Here is a 17547-nt window from a genome sequence, read left to right as displayed (position 1 = left end):
TGGAACACTCCTTATTAGTGTTGACTATTATTATTCTTGTTGTTATTCTGAATTATAATTTCCAAGGAGTCAAGCATGATTATGGCCTTGGTTGTCAGAGGGGAAGGGGAGCCGTTGTGGATTCTTTCATTCCTGACTCTGTCTCCTAGACCAAGGGCCCTGCTGCTATCATTCTGTGGACTCATGTGAGTCTGAACACATGGGCTGTTTATCACCAAAGCCTTGCTAAGACAGAGGGTAACAGAGAGGTGGGGAGAGGGGCCTTCATCCCTGCTATGCAGCAGAACCAGAGGCAGCCTTAGGGCCCTGGAGCTCCCAGCTACGGCAGGCAGTATGGCTGGGGGCAGGCAGTGGACCCTAGTGGACATGGGCAAGACAGCCAGCTGGATGATCGTGAGCCCGGGACTTCATCTGCAACCTTCCAGAAATCCCTGGAGAGACCACAGGGAGGCTAAAGTCTTGTGTGAGATGGGAAATGGAGGAAAGCCATGTGTACTCAGGTTATGGTAGTTTATGGGTCCCTGCCTGAAATAACCCCAGCTGGTGAGGGAAAATGACCCCAGCTGGTGAGGGCTGCCATAGAAGAAAAGACTGAGGTCTGGAGGGATTGACTGGGCCTCCATGACCCTGCCCTCCAGAGAACCAGTCAGGCTCAGAGCCTCCACCCACCTGCCTTCAGTGCAGGCAGATGTCTTCATTTCTCCTTTGTGGTCTGTACACCTAGACACTCCCCGCCTGCCTGGTTTGGGCTGGGGAGGACCACAGGAATCTTGGATTTCAGTCTATAAATGCAGCCCTGGAGGTCAGTTGGAAGGGCCAGATAATGAAATTTGCAAAGGGTCCAAGCTTCAGTTCCAGTGGGGATGAGCAAAATGCTGTTAGTTGCCTCCTGTTCACTGTTGGTGGCTTCTTGCCTTCCATACCCCAAAGCACCAGTCCTACCATTTCTGCCTTATTTCCCACAACTTTTCTGTATCAAACTCCCTTCCAGTCTAGGTCAGATCACTGCTGCCCCTTCAATGCACCAAGCCAGTCACAACGCCCTTACCCTGCTTTCTGAGCCGTGAATACCTTCATTCTAGCTCACCATGAACTTCCCCTGCCTCTCAGTGTTTACCATCTGGTCCATTTGGACAGAACACGCAATGGGAACCTGCCCAGGTTCAAGGAGGAAAGCACAGCTCCTGGAACTTCCCCCAGCAGGTCAGTGCAGGGCTAAATGGGAACCTGCTGGGATGATAAGTTTAGATTTTCCAAAAACCCACAACCAGGTTGTTTAAAGAGGTCATTAGCAACCAGAAACCCTTGTGAGGAACTGACTTAGAAAGAGGTACTACGTAAGGGAGAATGGGTCCATCTTGGAGCTTCAAGCTAACTCCAGAGCTGTCCTGTAAGAAGGCAGATTTCAGTTCAGTACAGATCTCTCAGCCAGGCAGAGCTCTCCTACAGGGGACAGGCTGCCTCAGGAAAAGTGAGCTTCCCTTTAGGACTAGATCCTAGGGAGGTGGAAAATGGACTAGATGACTCAGCAAACATCTGTGAGCCGCTGCTGTGGGCTGGGGAGAACAGGAAGGGCCAAGACAAGTGGGGGCTGAAGTCCAGGGAGTTCACAGTCCGTCGACATACAATGATCCTGTCATTTATGGTGCTGCAAATGCTTCCATGACAGTGTCCCCAGGGCTCTGTGGGAGTGCACAGCGGGGGCACCTAGCTCACGGGGCTGCAGAGACAGGGGTGGGTGGGGGGCGTGGAGGGAGGGGGGCACAGCATCAGAAGGGTCTCCTGGGGAGAGGACACCTGAGTTTCATCTGGAAGGAGAACTAGGAGTTACAAAAAGAGGATGGGGAAGAGGAAGGGTGGAATGGAGTTTCAGGCCAAGCTAAGGGCATGAGAAAAGGCACAGAGGTGTGTCTGCAAAAACACTTCCAAACACCACAGTGTAAATGGCCTGCAGAGGGTGGCTGGAGACACAGATGGAGAGGAAGAGAAGCCAAGCTATGCAATGCTGAAGAGGGTTCCTGCCCTTCTGCCATGGAGAATGGGAAATGCCAGAGGGGTTTTAAACACAGAGTGACATGTCCAAGTTCTGTTGTAGGAAGATAACTTGGGCAGGGATTTGGAAGGTGACCTGTGATACCATGGTGACCCCAGAGAGACCAGTTGGGGGGCTGCTGCGTGTGTCTAGGAAAAGGAGATGGTGAAGGTCTGGACCGAGGATGACCAACTTGTCCCAATTTGCCTGGAACTGTCCTGGTTTTAACACTGAATATCCCACATCCAGGGAAACCCCCCATCTTGGGAAAATTGGCATGGTTGGTCAACCTAGCTGGACTAGAAGGAAGATGGAGAAGAAGGGAGAGGCTTGAGAAGTGTTTGAGAGAGAAAACGAGCAGGACACAGGGATGTGAGGAGGAAGAGGCACATGAGATGACCCACAGGTTTCTGGCACAGGTTAACAATGGTACCATTAAGTGACAGATGGAACGTAGGGGAGGAGGGGGCAACATAAAAACAATCACTAACAACTATATAGCTCTTACTTGGCCAAGCATTCTTCTAAGAGTTTTACATGTCACAATCATTTAATCCCCACAACAACCAGATGAGGTAGGTGCTGTTACTATCCACATTTTCCATATAACAAGACTGAGGTGCAGAGAGCATGAGTAAAGTCTTGCATAAAGTCCCACCACTGGCAAAAAGCAGAGCCAAATTCTGAACCCAGATAGTCTGGCTCTAAAGGGCACTTAACTATTAGAAAGTAGTGACTTTGGTTTGGAGTATCTTGAGTTTGGGGTATTGTGGGACATCCAGTTGATGCTAACTTAGTTGAACGCAGGAATGAGAAACTCGGGGGATAATTGTCAGTGCAGGATATATAGGTCTGGGTGCTCTCAGCAAATTGAACCAGAGCCGTGTATGTGGGTTTAATAGTCCAGGGAATGAGAAGTGAACCATGGACAGAAGTTGAGAACAGTAGCTATTTAGGAAACTGATTTAGGAAAGAATCAGGAGAAAGAGGCCAAAAAAATAGCAATCATATATGTAGGAGAAGAATTATGAGAAGTGGTGTCTCAGAATTCAGTTTAGGGAGTTTAAATGCCAGAAACAGAGTATCAGTTCCAGTGGTGAAACACATTAAAAATAGATCAAAGTTACAGCAAACTGGGGAAAATGTCTATGACAGTGTTGCAAGCCAGCTTTATAGGGGGTATTAACTTATAAATTAATTTCAAATATAAATATTTTTAATTTAAAGGTAACCACTGATAGAAAAAAAATAGAACATATAACTTGTAGATCATGAGAGAGAGAAAAACAAGCAAACAAAACCTGAGCAAAAGAAAACATAAAAAACAGCAAAAAGCATTACAAAAATCAGAAAGCACAGCATAGGATGTCAGAATAAGATCAAATAGCTCATAATGTTAGCATGGATGGATTAAACTCTCTTTTGTTTCAAAACAAAGACTTTCAGAGTGAGTCAGAACAAATCTAATTATATGCTATTTATAAGAGACACATATAAAAGAAAATGTTTTAAAAATAAAGGGATGAAGTCACTCTAATGCCCAAACCAGGCAAAGGCACCACAAAAAAGAAAATTACAGACCAATATCCCTAATGAACATAGATGAAAAATTCTCAACAAAATATTGGCACACTGAATTCAAAAATACATCAAGAGGATCATCCATCATGATCAAGTGGGATTCATCCCAGGGATGCAAGGATGGTACAACATTTGAAAATCCATTAACATCATCCACTATATCAATAAAAAGAAGGACAAAAATCACATGATCATCTCCATAGATGCTGAAAAAGCATTCAACAAAATTCAACACCCATTCATGATAAAAAACTTTTCAACAAAATGGGTACAGAGGTCAAGTACCTCAACATAATAAAGACCATACACGACAAACCCACAGTTGATATGATACTTAACAGTTAAAAGTTGAAAGCCTTTCCTCTAAGATCAGGAACAAGACAAGGATGCCCACTCTCCCCACTTTTATTCAACAGAGTACTGGAGGTCCTAGCCGCAGCAGTCAGACAACACAAAGAAATAAAAGGCATCCAGATTGGCAAGAAACAAGTTAAACCATCACTGTTTGCATATGACATTATACTGTACATTAAAAAACTAAAGAATGCACTCCCAAACTACTAGAACTAATATCTGAATTCAGCAAAGTTGCAGGATACAAAATTAATATATAGAAATCTGTTGCATTCCTATACATTAATGATGAACTAGCAGAAAGAGAAATCAGGAAAACAATTCCATTCACAATTGCATCAAAAAGAATAAAATACCTAGGAATAAACCTAACCAAGGAAGTGAAAGCTCTATACCCTGAAAACTATAAGACACTCTTGAGAGAAATTAAAGAGACAACAATAAATGAAAATACATCCCATGTTCATGGGTAGGAAGAATTAATATTGTCAAAATGGCCATCCTGCCTAAAGCAATCTATAGATTCAAAGCAATCCCTATCAAAATACTGACAGCATTCTTCAACGAACTGGAACAAATAGTTCTAAAATACGTATGGAACCACTAAAGACTCCAAATAGCCAAAACAATCCTGAGAAGGAAGAATAAAGCAGGGGGGATCTCACTTCCCAACTTCAAGCTCTACTACAAAGCCACACTAATCAAGACAATTTGGTACTGGCACAAGAACAGACCCACAGACCAGTGGAACAGGATAGAGAGTCCAGATATTAACCCAAACATATATGGTCAATTAATATACGATAAAGGAGCCATGAACATACAATGGGGAAATGACAGCCTCTTTAACAGCTGGTATTGGCAAAACTGGACAGCTACATGGAAGAGAATAAAACTGGATCATTGTCTAACCCCATACACAAAAGTAAACTAGAAATGGATCAAAGACATGAATGTAAGTCATGAAACCATAAAATCTTAGAAAAAAATATAGGCAAAAATCTCTTGGACATAAACATGAACAACTTCTTCATGAACATATCTCCCCGGGCAAGGGAAACAAAAGCAAACATGAACAAGTGGGACTATATCAAGCTGAAAACCTTCTGTACAGCAAAGGGTACCACAATAGAACAAAAAGGCATCCTACAGTATGGGAGAATATATTCATAAATGACAGATCTGATAAGGGGTTGACATCCAAAATATATAAGGAGCTCACCCACCTCAACAAACAAAAAGCAAATAATCCAATTAAAAAATGGGCCGAGTAGCTGAACAGACAGTTCTCCAAAGAAGAAATTCAGATGGCCAACAGACACATGAAAAGATGCTCCACATTGCTAGTTATCAGAGGAATGCAAATTAAAGCCACAATGAGATATCACCTCACACCACTTAGGATGGCCAACATCCAAAAGACAAGCAATAACAAATGCTGGCAAGGATGCAGAGAAAGGGGAACCCTCCTACACTGCTGGTGGAAATGTAAACTAGTCCAACCATTGTGGAAAGCAGTATGGAGGTTCCTCAAAAAACTAAAAATAGAAATACCATTTGACCCAGGAATTCCATTCCTAGGAATTTACCCCAAGTATGCAGGAGCCCAGTTTGAAAAAGACATATGCACCCCTATGTTTATCGCAGCACTATTTACAATAGCCAAGACATGGAAGCAACCTAAGTGTCCATCAGTAGATCAATGGATAAAGAAGATGGTACATATACACAATGGAATATTATTCAGCCATAAGAAGAAAACAAATCCTACCATTTGCAACAACATAGATGGAACTAGAGGGTATTATGCTCAGTGAAATAAGCCAGGTGGAGAAAAACAAGTACCAAATGATTTCACTCATCTGTGGAGCATAAGAACAAAGCAAAAACTGAAGGAACAAAACAGCAGCAGACTCACAGAACCCAAGAATGGACTAACAGTTACCAAAGGGAAAGGGACTGGGGAGGGTGGGGGAAAGGGAGGGATAAGGGGAATAAGGGGCATTATGATTAGCACACATAATGTAGCGGGGGCACAGGGAGGGCAGTGTAGCACAGAGAAGACAAGTAGTGACTCTGTAGCATCTTACTATGCTGATGGACAGTGACTATAATGGGGTGTGTGTGGGGGGACTTCATAATGGGGGGATTGTAGTAACCACCGTGCTGCTCATGTGAAACCTTCACAAGATTGTATATCAATGATACCTTAATAAATAAATAAATACACACATACACACACATAATGGAACATAAAAAAATAAATACAAAATAAAGGAATGAAGTTTTTTTTCTTCTGATTTCAAAATGGTAAAGTGTGTATTTTCTCATTCCTTTCCTCCTATTATTTGCTTCAAAGCAAGGAGGTGCAACTTAATGGCACTAAAAGACACTGAAAGCCTACAATGTCTTAGTATGGAGAGAGGAAGGCCAGCTGTTAGGGTCAAAACACTGGAAAGGCTTGTGAACTGGTAGCCACCAGTTCCACAGATGGTGAGGATGAGACGGAGCCTGACAAAAGGGAATTGACTGAAAGCTGGTAGTAGGAACAGTTAGATGGCTTCTGGTTCCCACTACCACCTGCATCAGCCAAGCAGTGAACCCGCCCCCTGCCACTGAGACCACAGAAACTGGAATAGACAGACTGGATTTGGGCACACCACAATTGGAGGAGGACGGTGTGAAGCGCTGTGCTCCATACGGGTGGATCACATGACAGTCTACTCACTGCACAAGACCCTAATGCCCTTGCCCAGCCCAGCTCCAGAGGCGAGACACCAGCAGGCCTCCTTGCTACTCAAGGCAAGAGCCTGAAGGACCCTTTTCAGAAAAAAAAGAAGACCATCCTAGCAAGGAGACTTGTGCGTGCTGACATTTGGGTTCCCCTCATGGAAAGGACACAGCCTTCTGACTACCCACTGAGTAGTTCACCATCGACTACGTTTTTTAGTGCCCCCCTCTTACATTTGAAATGCCAGCCAAGGATCACCAGATATTTGCAGACAGCTTCTAACATTTAAAAAAAAAGGGAGCAAGACCAAAACAAACAAACAGAAAGTGGAATTCAGAGGAAACAGACACAAGGCAGGGAAAGGAAGAAAATTTTACATAAACCACAGTATCTTCATAGAGATTAGATACTGCATCAATGAATCAAGAATGGAATGCTATTAAAAGTGAATAATCAGAAAATAAGAAAGGACTCTTGAAGTTTAAACAGTCAAATCAATTTGAAGAAAACTCCCAAAACTTGAAGAAAAGGAAGAGGAAAATGGGAGAGAACAGATCAGAAAATTAGAGCATCCCTTGAGAAGACCTGACATCTGATTCTCTTTAATTCCAGAAAGAGACAGCAAAGAAATAGAGGAAAGAAATCTTTTTAAAAACTCTATTAAAAAAGATTTCCAAACCAAAGGATGTAAGTCTCCAGATTGAGAATGTCCTTCAAGACCCAAAATAATGAATGAAAAAGATTCCATCAATGTATACGCTTGTGATATTTCAGGACCCTCTGTGAAATGAAGGATCTGAAGCTTCAAGAGAAAGAAAAAAAATTGTCTTATGCAAAGAGTGGGCATAAGAAGGTGTCATATGTCACAGCAACAGCATTAGAAACTAGAACATTCAAGTTCAAACAAACTGAGATAGAACTGACGAAATCAAAACCATAGTCGGAATATAGACAACCTCTCTTCTAGATGAAGTGGACAAAAACTTTAAATTGTAGGTTAGAGTAATACGATGTTTGATTTAATAATTAAACATCATATTTTGTATTCTGTGGAAAGAAAACACCCGTGCACTTTTTAGTTGTCCTAGGATATTTAAAAATTGATCATGTTCCAGGCAATGAAGCAAATGTCAATAAATTCCAAAGTCAAAGTTGTATGGATCAGATGTTTTGGCTATCCCAGGGACATCTGCTGATCTGAAGAATTAAGGGGCATGGGCTTCCACAGCCATGGGGAACAGAAGATAAAGCCTTGGGCCCATCTGAGATCCCCTTCAAGGGGACTGAAACTGAGGTCCCCTTCAAGGACTCCTGAAGGTGTACTCTCAGTGCAAGTCTAGATTAGAGAAGCTGCGGCTGTGTTATGGGTGAGGAGGAAAAGCCCCCCCTGGAAATTCTGAGCTGCAGACCTGTCCTGACATGGATCTGAGGCATACATTTTTGCTATCTTCATGGTCTGGGAATTTCTGAGCCAAGAAATTAACCTGAATATGGTCCTGGGCTGATAACCTCACCCAGGCACGTGGTAAGAGCAAATACACAGTTTCTTTAGAAGGGCAAATTTCCCACTCAGGTTTCTGAGAGCAAACCCCCCACAAATACGAGGTTATTGAGGAAACACAAGGAATTAAGCTACCAAGTGGTTGGTGGATCCAATAAACATAAGGATTAGACTCCCCATAAGTTACAGATAATGTAATTACATAAATCATACTGTAAGATAAAAATCCTTAAAATGAGTAAAGACAAACTTTGAATTACAAATAAATTAGTCACAGGGATAGAAGTATAGCACAGGGAATACAGCCAATAATATAGTAATATCTTTGAATGGTGACAGATGGTAACTACACTTATCGTGGTGAACATTTAGTAACATACATAATTATTGAACCACTATGTCGTACATCTGAAACCAACATAATATTGTATGTCAGCTATATTTCGATTAAAAATTTTTAAAATATGGAACAGAGAAATGAACAACATACTAAAAGAAAAAGGCATGGTTATTTTCATTGATTCTAAAACGCTTTTCCCCCATATTTTAACATGTCTGAAATTAAGAAGCATTTTGCCACCAAGGTGATAAAAAGCACTGCTCATAGTTTAAAAAGCACTGTTTCTTTCTTTGTGGTACCTAAAATTATGGTATGTCTTTCATTTGGTGAAATATGGTATTTGAAAAAGAATCAGACACATGTGATGTATAATTGTAGAAGAGGCAAAAATCACCAAAGGAAAACAATTGGTAGATTTTGCTACATCAAAATCTAAATCTATTTTAGGTTAAAAAAATCATAAACGTTAAAAGACAAACTGAGAAAAGTATTTCCAAAGCAGATGACAAATAAAGGGTTAATGATGTTTTCATATCATAAAATAGAAACACCACAATATTAAGATAGGACGAGAATATAAACCGGGAACATATAAATGAAGAAATAGAAATTAGCAATATATGTAAGAAATTCTTCAACTTCATTATTGGTAATGCAAGAAATATAAATTTAAATAATGAAAATTTTGACACCCAAACCTGCAAAGTTGAGAAAAATTAGCGAATGTGTTAATTGTGCAGCAAAATTGACACTCTTATGGTGAGAGAAGAAGTTGGTATAGAATTCCTGGAGGGCAATTTAGTAAAATATATTTAAAAATCTAAATTATGGATGCCATTTGACTGAGTGATATCACTTCTAGGCATTTTTAAAAGAGTTTTACCATGGTTTTAGCACAGGTTTATCCCAAGGTATGTTTCTCACAGTATTGCTTATAATCATGAAAAATGAGAACTCACTTAAAAATATTAGAAGAAATCAATTAAATGATTATATAGGCATATGTAGCCATCATAGAATAAATATTGAATGAAACATATTTAATGACATAAACAAGATCCTGCCAAGGCATATCCACAATGTCGTAGTATACTTTTGAGTAAAAACATCAAGTTATGGGCTAGTATGTATGCAGCTATCAACTATGTGAAAGCATATAAAGAAAAAGGCTGGATGTTTACACCTCAAAATACTAACAGTCATTCTCTTAGGTAATGGGACTGCTAGTGGACTTCTTTGTGCTTTTTTATATTTCCCCAAATAATCAAACTTCTGTTCATTTTGTTTGTTTCCAGAGGACAGCAAAGCACACATTCCAGCATCGCTCTGCACTACATGCAGCTGAACGCCTACAACACAGCCCAACCTTTGCCCAGATCAAACCAGCTCTCTCATCCTCATTATTTTTAAAAGGAAGGGAAAAGAAATATAAGGGTTAAAAAGTGAGCTTTGGTCTTGGCGACATGGAGGTGACTGTGCCTCAGGGGAGCAGGCTGTGAGCAGACGGCAGTGGGCAGGACAGTCACTGGTAAGGTCCTCCACAGGGACCTCTCCAGAAACCTGACTGAGACAGGAAGGAAGGAGTACAATGGTACTCAGAGAGGTAGTTGGGTCACAGAGAGATTTTTCTTTCTAGGATGGAAAGGACCTGAGCGTACTTATAAGCTAAGAGGAGGGAAAGGAAGAGAAGAGCAGTCAAAACTGGTGAAAAGAAAACTGAAAGCAGGTGGAGAAGAGCCCCGAGGAGATGGAAGAGAAAAGGGCCGAATGAGCCCAAGGTCTAGTTGAGGTGGGAGGTCGTGAGTTTGCTGTGGCCCTAATCTACAAGGATGTAGGATTTATTCCAGAACATTCAGCCACCTGAGCATAACAGACTGAACAGGCAGCTTCATCTAAAGTGAGCATCTGCCTGGTAGGTGGTGCAGTGGAGTTGAGGGTGTCTGAGAACAGGGTTCAGGTGCAATCCTGGGATGCAAAGCCCAGCAGAGTAAAAAAAGTCCAGAGAGGTCATCAGATAGGGAGAAAATGGACAGGTCTGATGCCTGTATCAATAAGGGAAATCTAAATAAATAAGTATCAATAAGGGCAAAAGCAAATGGCAGCGGTAGGGGCAATGAGGCTGAAAGAGCTGGTTTGATCTGGCAAAGGCTGGGCTGTGGTGCAGGCATCTGGCTGTCATGCAGGGCAGGGCGATGCTGGAACGTGCATGTACTTTGCTGTCCTCTGGGTATGTCTTAGGTCCTCAAATGTCAGCAGGTGGAGGGCAGGGCCTTAACTCTAGCCGTGGCCTTATGCCAGCTGGTGCTCAATATTCCACAAACATTTGGAAAGCAGATTCTTCCCAACAGGAAGATCCATTTCAATAGCAAAGGCTCAGAAAGGCTCAGAAGTAATTTCCCCTTCTCTGAGCACCCTGCCCCCCAGCTCCCAGGCCCCTACTGGGTTTGAACATCCCAGTTCCCATTCTACCCAGTACTTACAGAGAAGGACCGTCCTGCCAAGTTGGAGGACTTGACAACCTCCGTTACTGTGATGGTCAGGCATGTGTTGTCTGTAACAGGAGCAACAGTTGGGGGACCGTGTGTGGGGCCTGAAACAGGGAGGAATGAGATACGGGTGGGTAGCTGTGAATGGGCCTCCAGAGAAGTAGGGGAGTTTGTAACTCTTGTTCCTAAGACCTCCACAAACCCATCCTGACCCCCTCCCACACCATGCTCAGCCCCCTCTTCCTGACTCCCCCTGGGTCCTAGCCAGGTTTCTGTTCTCTCCTGGTCATCCATCTCCCTTCCCTGGTGAATCCACAAAGTTTCTGCATCCTCAGGCACAGCAGCCATGACCAACCCCAACCCTTTCTTCACCTCCTTCTGTACCCCTTTTCAATAGAAGAAAGTCTTGTTGAATGTCCCTAAGCCAAAAATGGAAGGAAGATGTAGCCCAGGATTTGGTGTGGGACAGAGGCCCCAGCGGGTGGAGAAGGTTGGTCCCAACAGGTTGAGAGCATTTCCTTGACTTTCCTAATAGCGTATAGTGTGTCAAAAATTATCGTAGGACTGCTGCCTAGCTGCCCCTCCTTGCCAACTCAGAGGGGTTCTTGGAGATTTGTGCCTCTGAGGTAGGTTCCGGCATCAGGTCTGTCAGGGCTTTGTGGCTAAGGGAACACAAGTTAAAGTGGGGGGGCGGTGGGGGCAGGCAGTCTATTGAAGGAAATGGCAGCCAGAGATTCTAAGAAGAAAAGCTAGCACAAGTTACTACACGTCCAGTGTCTTATTGCCAGTTTAGAAATGAAAAAGCAGGTAGACAGGTCACAAGTAACTTGCCCAAGGTCACACAGATGGTAAGTGGCAAAGCTGGGCTTTGAAGCCTGCCCATCCAGTTCCAGAATCTGCACTCTTGATTAAGAGGTATTTCCAAAGTCACACGTCTCCTTCATGGTATTAAAGATCCGTAAGTAAAGAATGTCTTGCTGTGTCATCCACAAATTCAACTCACCAGCAAGCCGATTTATCAGGAAACGATCAAATCAATAATTATTTCTTGGGTTTCTTTTTGCTGGATGCCAAGAAAATTTAGAGGCGATGATATATAAGCCCATATAAGAACATCAATGCTTTATAGACAGAGAGAAGTCATAATTGGCAAAGCCACAGAGGATTTTAGAGACAGAGTATGTACTCATAGTTGGGTGCAAGAAGAGGGATCACAGATGGCTTCCTCACAGGCATTTCTGCCAGGCTAATGTGTATTTTCATTTTATATTTCTTCTGGAATATTCCAAATTCATTCATTCATTTTTTTAATGATGTTTTGGGCGTAAAGTAGCACTTCATTTATTTAGAAAATATTTATTGTGGATCTCCTGTGTACCAGGATATGTGACATGGGGGTGGGGCGAACAAGATGTATCTCTGCCTGGTTGAACTTTCTTGTTTGCTCTGAAATGATCTTCTGCAAATGTCTGTGGGTAACATCCCTTAAGTGTGGTCTGTTGAGATCTGCAGTCAAAGGGGACATGGTTGGGGCAGTGGGGAGGAACATGGGCTCTTGTCTGAGACTTCCTGGGTTTGATTCCCAGCTCTAACCTTTCCTCACAGATGTGATCTTGGGTAAGTTGCTTTCATTACTTCAGTTACCTCTCTAGTAAAAAGCTGCTAATACCTACCTCCTAGCTTTGATATGATTAAATGAGTTAATATGCTTTACATAGAACATTGCCTGGCCTCTGATAAATGTGTGCAGTGGTTAGTAATCCATGTTATCAACCTTTTCGTTACTCCAGAAGAACCAAGGAGCTGACAAGAAGAGCTTATATTTATAACTTGCTATATGCGCATAAGTGGGTATCTTTTATTATCTCCATTTTAGAGTTACATAATTAAATAACCATCTTATTATCTAGTAGATAGCTATAATTAAACAATTAGCCAGAATCCGCTAATTTGGACTAGTGGTGCCTCTGTCCTGTGGAACAATATGCAAAATAAAATATTTCCAAACCAAACACAAGTAGCTCTGACAGCGCAGTGCAGAGGCCCGAGGGCACTGCTCCCTCCATGCGATCCCTCCACCTTCCAGCCTGCGTCTCATTAGGCTGCAGAGGTGCACCCAGGGGCCGGAGCTAGAGTATGTGGTTCCTCAGAGGTGAACAACCTGAGGTTGGGGACTGTGCTCCACCCAGGCACCTGGAGCCCAGCCCTGGTCCCAGCACGGGCAGGAGCTCAAGCACATCCCATGATCCCAGGGATGGGGTGGGAGGCTTCCTTCCCCTGGCTCACCCTGTCTCCTGTCACTCAACCCTCCTCCTTCTCTCCCCACCCAACTTAGCCCTTCTTGTCCCTTCTCTCTCCCTCTGTTTTACTTTCTCAGCTCCTCACCTTCAGTGTCACTGGCTGGAAGGGCCTTCAGGACCAGCCCGGTGGCCCGCAGGGAAACGGTGACCTCTCGGGTCCGGTGGCTGAGCAGGGCCTGGGGAGGGGAATGCAGGGACAGATGAGGGTCCTCCGAGCCTTGTCCCCGTGTGTGCTCACATCAGCAGTCCTGCTTCCCACCCCTGCTTCCTGCCCCTGCCCTAAGACTCTTGTTTGGGTCACTAATGTCCAAAACAGGGTTTTGGATAAAGGCTCAGAGCACTCTTTGTCTCAGGGGGCTTGTTCAGCCTTCCAGACCCAAAGAAACAGTCTCCCATGAAATCAGTTCAAGCATCTAGTCTACTAGTGAGAAAGGATTTTTGAGCCAAGGGACTGCCTCTTTGTTCCTTAAATCAGATCACCTCCTTGCCCACACATAAGGCCAGTTGTAACCTGCTCATCCCTGCAAAACTCTCTGCAGGCTGGGAAACTCAGGGGGAGCTTCCAGAAAAGCAGCAGAGGGTTCTTGGCTCTGTCTGTGCCCCCGGCCCCTGCAAGTCCCTGACACCTGCTTCCACCAGCTGTATCTCGTGACACCTCCCCTCCCCCACCCCCCACATACCCACTGACCTTCTGGTAGCAAATGGAGAGCTCAGCCCCTGGGCCCTCGGCCGCACCTCTCCTCTTGGGTGAAAAACCATCTGAGGTATGATGAGAAGAGGCTGAAGGTGGGAGGTCGCCCCGCGGCCCCGGCCCCCACCTCACCGAGGCCTGAGCTGAGCTGCTGGAATTTCACAGCATCTCTCCCTGGATAGAAAGGCAGCACCCAGAGGTTCCAGGCTGCCTTTCAGTGTGGGCAAGCTTGAAGGGAGTCAGGGCACCCCGGTGCTCAGCGGAGGTGGGATCGGGGCATTGTTCAGTGGGAGGTGGGAGGAGTTTCTGGAAACAGGGCTTGGGGGAAGCTGAGTCAGGGAGAGCATTGGAAAAGGGGGAGCAGATGCTCACCTTTGGGGAACTTAGAGTCTTGTATCTTCACCATCAGCTCCGTGAGGAAAATGTCCTCTGTTGGGTCTTGGCTCAGGTCACTGAAAATCTAGAGGCAGGGAGGAGTGGAGGGGAGGAGGCTTGGAGAAGGCCAACTCTCTGCCAGAGGCAGCTCGCCACTCGGGGATGTGGACGGCTGAGAAGTACCCAGAAGCTGGGCAGGGGTCCCGCACGCACCCTGCCAATGCTGAATTCTGAGTTCAGCTAGTGGTTCCTTGGATCTGACTGTTCATATCGACAGCAATGTAATATATTTATAATAGAAGAAACTATTACTGAAACCCAGCTACCAGTAACCACTGCTAATGGGGTGGGCAGGAATGGGGCACAAAATTTACATGGGGTGGGGGTAATAAAATCTCTTGTAGACCCCAGTAGGGGCAGGCGAAAGGGGGAGAGCCAGAGAGGACACCTTGGCAGTCAGTCACACGCAGAGGGCGGGGCTGCAACAGGGAAGGGCTAGTGAGAGATGATTGGCTCATGAGGGCTACTGAGAGCTGATTGGTTCTCGTGAGACCTGAGGACAGCCGAAGGGAGGAGTGGCCTCTAAAGGATGAGGAGCCAACAAGAAGGCAAAAGCAAGGTGTGGATGGGGCATGAGAGGATGTCAGAACAGCAGAGAAGTATGGCTACAGGATTTTGGGGAACAGGGAATCAAGAGAGAAAGGAGGCTGCTGAAAGCTGGAACCAGGATGGTTCTCACAGCAAAGGCCTGATGTTCTCCCGTTGACTGTAAACAATTTCATAGACACCAACATTATTAGGCAAGGACGTTGGCTGTGATGGGTCAAGACAGAAACCAGACCATGCCACAATCATGTGCAAACACCGGCAAAAAAAAGAGAATACTGTGCAGGCCACATCCCCTACCCACAAATGTGCTATGCTTCTTGGAATCAAAGAATTACTTAGAATTAAGAACTACTGAGATGCCTAATCATAGAATCACTCTTGCTTCCTGACAGCATCCAATCATGCCAAAAAAGGGAGCTCCTTGGACCCCTCCCCCAAATCCCTGAACACGAGCCTAAATCCTACAAGTTCCTTCTAAGTGCCTCTTCCTGAGATAAGATTAAACGCTGAGAAAAGTCTGACCCTCCCCTCTCCTTCCCTCTAAGCCTTGTTAGTATGCACACCCTCAAAAGGAAAATAAATGGGAACTTCATAGGCTCCAAAGGTTGTTTCGCTTGTTTTAGGTTGCATTGACTCCCTGAAGGCGAAAGACAAGGAGAGAGGGAAGGACCAGGCGGAGGTGGGAGCAGAGGGGGAAAGGACAGAGGAAGGGTTTTCCTGAACCGGAGGCAGTCCATGTCTCCTGGTGAACAGCAGGTGTTGCATGAATGGGTTGCCTTTGTAGGTGTGGACAGAAGCCTGGGAAGACCTAATAGCCTCCACTCCTTTTTTTAGTAGAGTGGATGGAAAAGTCATTTGCTAAAAGTGAAGAACTTGAGGAAGGCAGTGAAGATCGGAACAGCCATGGTCCAGGGGAAGAGGGAGCTTTCCAAGAAAGCACTGGGTCCAGGGACACAAGGAATGTGCAGAGCTGTCAAGCCAAAGGGCTTCAGTTTTTTTTTTCCAAGTGGGATTCAGAAGTTCATTAGCAAAAGGTATGGCACATTGCAGCCCTTCTCTGGGTTTGGGTGTTGCTGGAGGGGGTGCCAAGGAAATGAGGTGTGAGCAGTTCAGGTAAGAAACTGGCAGGCAAGGAGGAAAGGCTAAGGACAATCCTTTCTCATGAAGATCTCCTTCAGCTTGGACATGAGGTCTCAGAAGTTAATAATTATCTGATTCATTCAGATATTAAGAAGATAAAGTTAACAACCAAGAGTGTCTGTTGAATTCATGATTTGTACCCTAGCAACCTGTGTTTCCCCAGAGCCAGGGTATATTTATGTTTGGGGTCTTGAGGTCCAGTAGGCTGGTATGGTATCTTTGGAGCCCCAGGTGGGATACTTACCTTGACTGTGTACATCTGGAAATAGATGGGTTGGGTACCCATGCGAACATAGTAGGTGATAACATCCAGGATGAAGGGGTCCACTGTCTGGGATGTGTCCAGGCAGGGAGGCTGTAAGGGAGATGGAGAATGTCTTCAGCCATCTCTCTCCATGTTACCGTGGGAGGTCCTATTTTCTTAACAGAAAAGCTCCAAAACCCTCACATACCCTCTTTGATACACTAACCTGGCTATTCCTTAAACACACTCCAAGCCTTTCCTACCACCCAAATTCCACTCCTAATCCAAATATGTTTGTCTGAAGTCCCATCTCCCCAGGGACTCTGATTCATTTCAGTTGCACAAAGACATACCAAGTATCTCGATGTTTAAGGCACTGTGCTGCATGCTTGGGATGGGCAAGATGCTTGAGAGTATAACTAATGATGAAAGAGTCTGGCCTGGGTTCTGGGTTTGGATTAGCTGCTCACTAGTCAGGTGATGCTGGGCATAAGACGTTGAGATGATCTGATGCCTCTTTCAGTTCTTGTGGTATTTCTATATATTAATAAATTAATTTGTACTTAAATGTTATTGGGAAAGGACTAGTGCCATGTTCTACAAACCTTTCTCATATGATTATAAAGCATAATGATTGGGTATTTTAGATAAAGAGAACAGAACATCTACATAGAATCTGGTGGCATCAGGGTTGGAAAGAAGCTACAGGTTTTCTCATCCAGTTTATATCCAGTCCTGTATCTCTTCTGACTCACATATGATCCATTGAAATATTGCTACCTTTAGAAAGGTCACACTGAGGAACTAAGAACTTATCTAATAATGCTGTCCTTATGCTGTTTCCAGGCTCTTCATGTGGAAATTTTTTTGGAATAAGTGTAAAGCTGTAAAATTAGTTAATTATGAAGGGGAGGAGAGCAGGAAAAAAACAAAATCCTGTATGTGTCCTGGCATGGAAAAAAAGCTACCAACTGGAGAGCATAAAGGAGACCTACAACATGTTCCTGCTGTAATATCCCCCAAGTTTCAAGGAAAAGATATTTTAATACCTAGCTAAACAGTCTTTCATTTATAGGCAAAGTCATGTATAATTCATAAAACATGTGTCCTGACAAGTATCAAACGATTTCACTCATCTGTGGAGCATAAGAACAAAGCAAAAA

General features: G+C 44.1%; 1 protein-coding gene across 3 annotated transcripts in view; it reads right to left on the bottom strand.

The window, feature by feature from the left end:
* PIK3R6 (phosphoinositide-3-kinase regulatory subunit 6) overlaps positions 1-17547 on the bottom strand; it is a 54877-nt gene that overhangs the window by 2298 nt on the left and 35032 nt on the right. For 2 of the 3 annotated variants that reach the window (XM_037027054.2, XM_037027055.2), the window contains 5 exons: positions 16385-16495; positions 14389-14476; positions 14014-14084; positions 13411-13501; positions 11020-11129 (listed from right to left, as the gene is read on the bottom strand). In XM_037027054.2, coding sequence (XP_036882949.1) covers positions 11020-11129; positions 13411-13501; positions 14014-14084; positions 14389-14476; positions 16385-16495 — 471 coding nt within the window. Of the gene's footprint in view, positions 1-11019; positions 11130-13410; positions 13502-14013; positions 14191-14388; positions 14477-16384; positions 16496-17547 lie in introns of those variants that run through there. The other variant, XR_012130492.1, reaches the window with a different exon arrangement.

The sequence above is a fragment of the Manis javanica genome, chromosome 4 (genome assembly GCF_040802235.1).
Source record: "Manis javanica isolate MJ-LG chromosome 4, MJ_LKY, whole genome shotgun sequence".
Taxonomy (NCBI): domain Eukaryota; kingdom Metazoa; phylum Chordata; class Mammalia; order Pholidota; family Manidae; genus Manis; species Manis javanica.
This window is presented reverse-complemented; position numbering and strand designations above follow the sequence as displayed.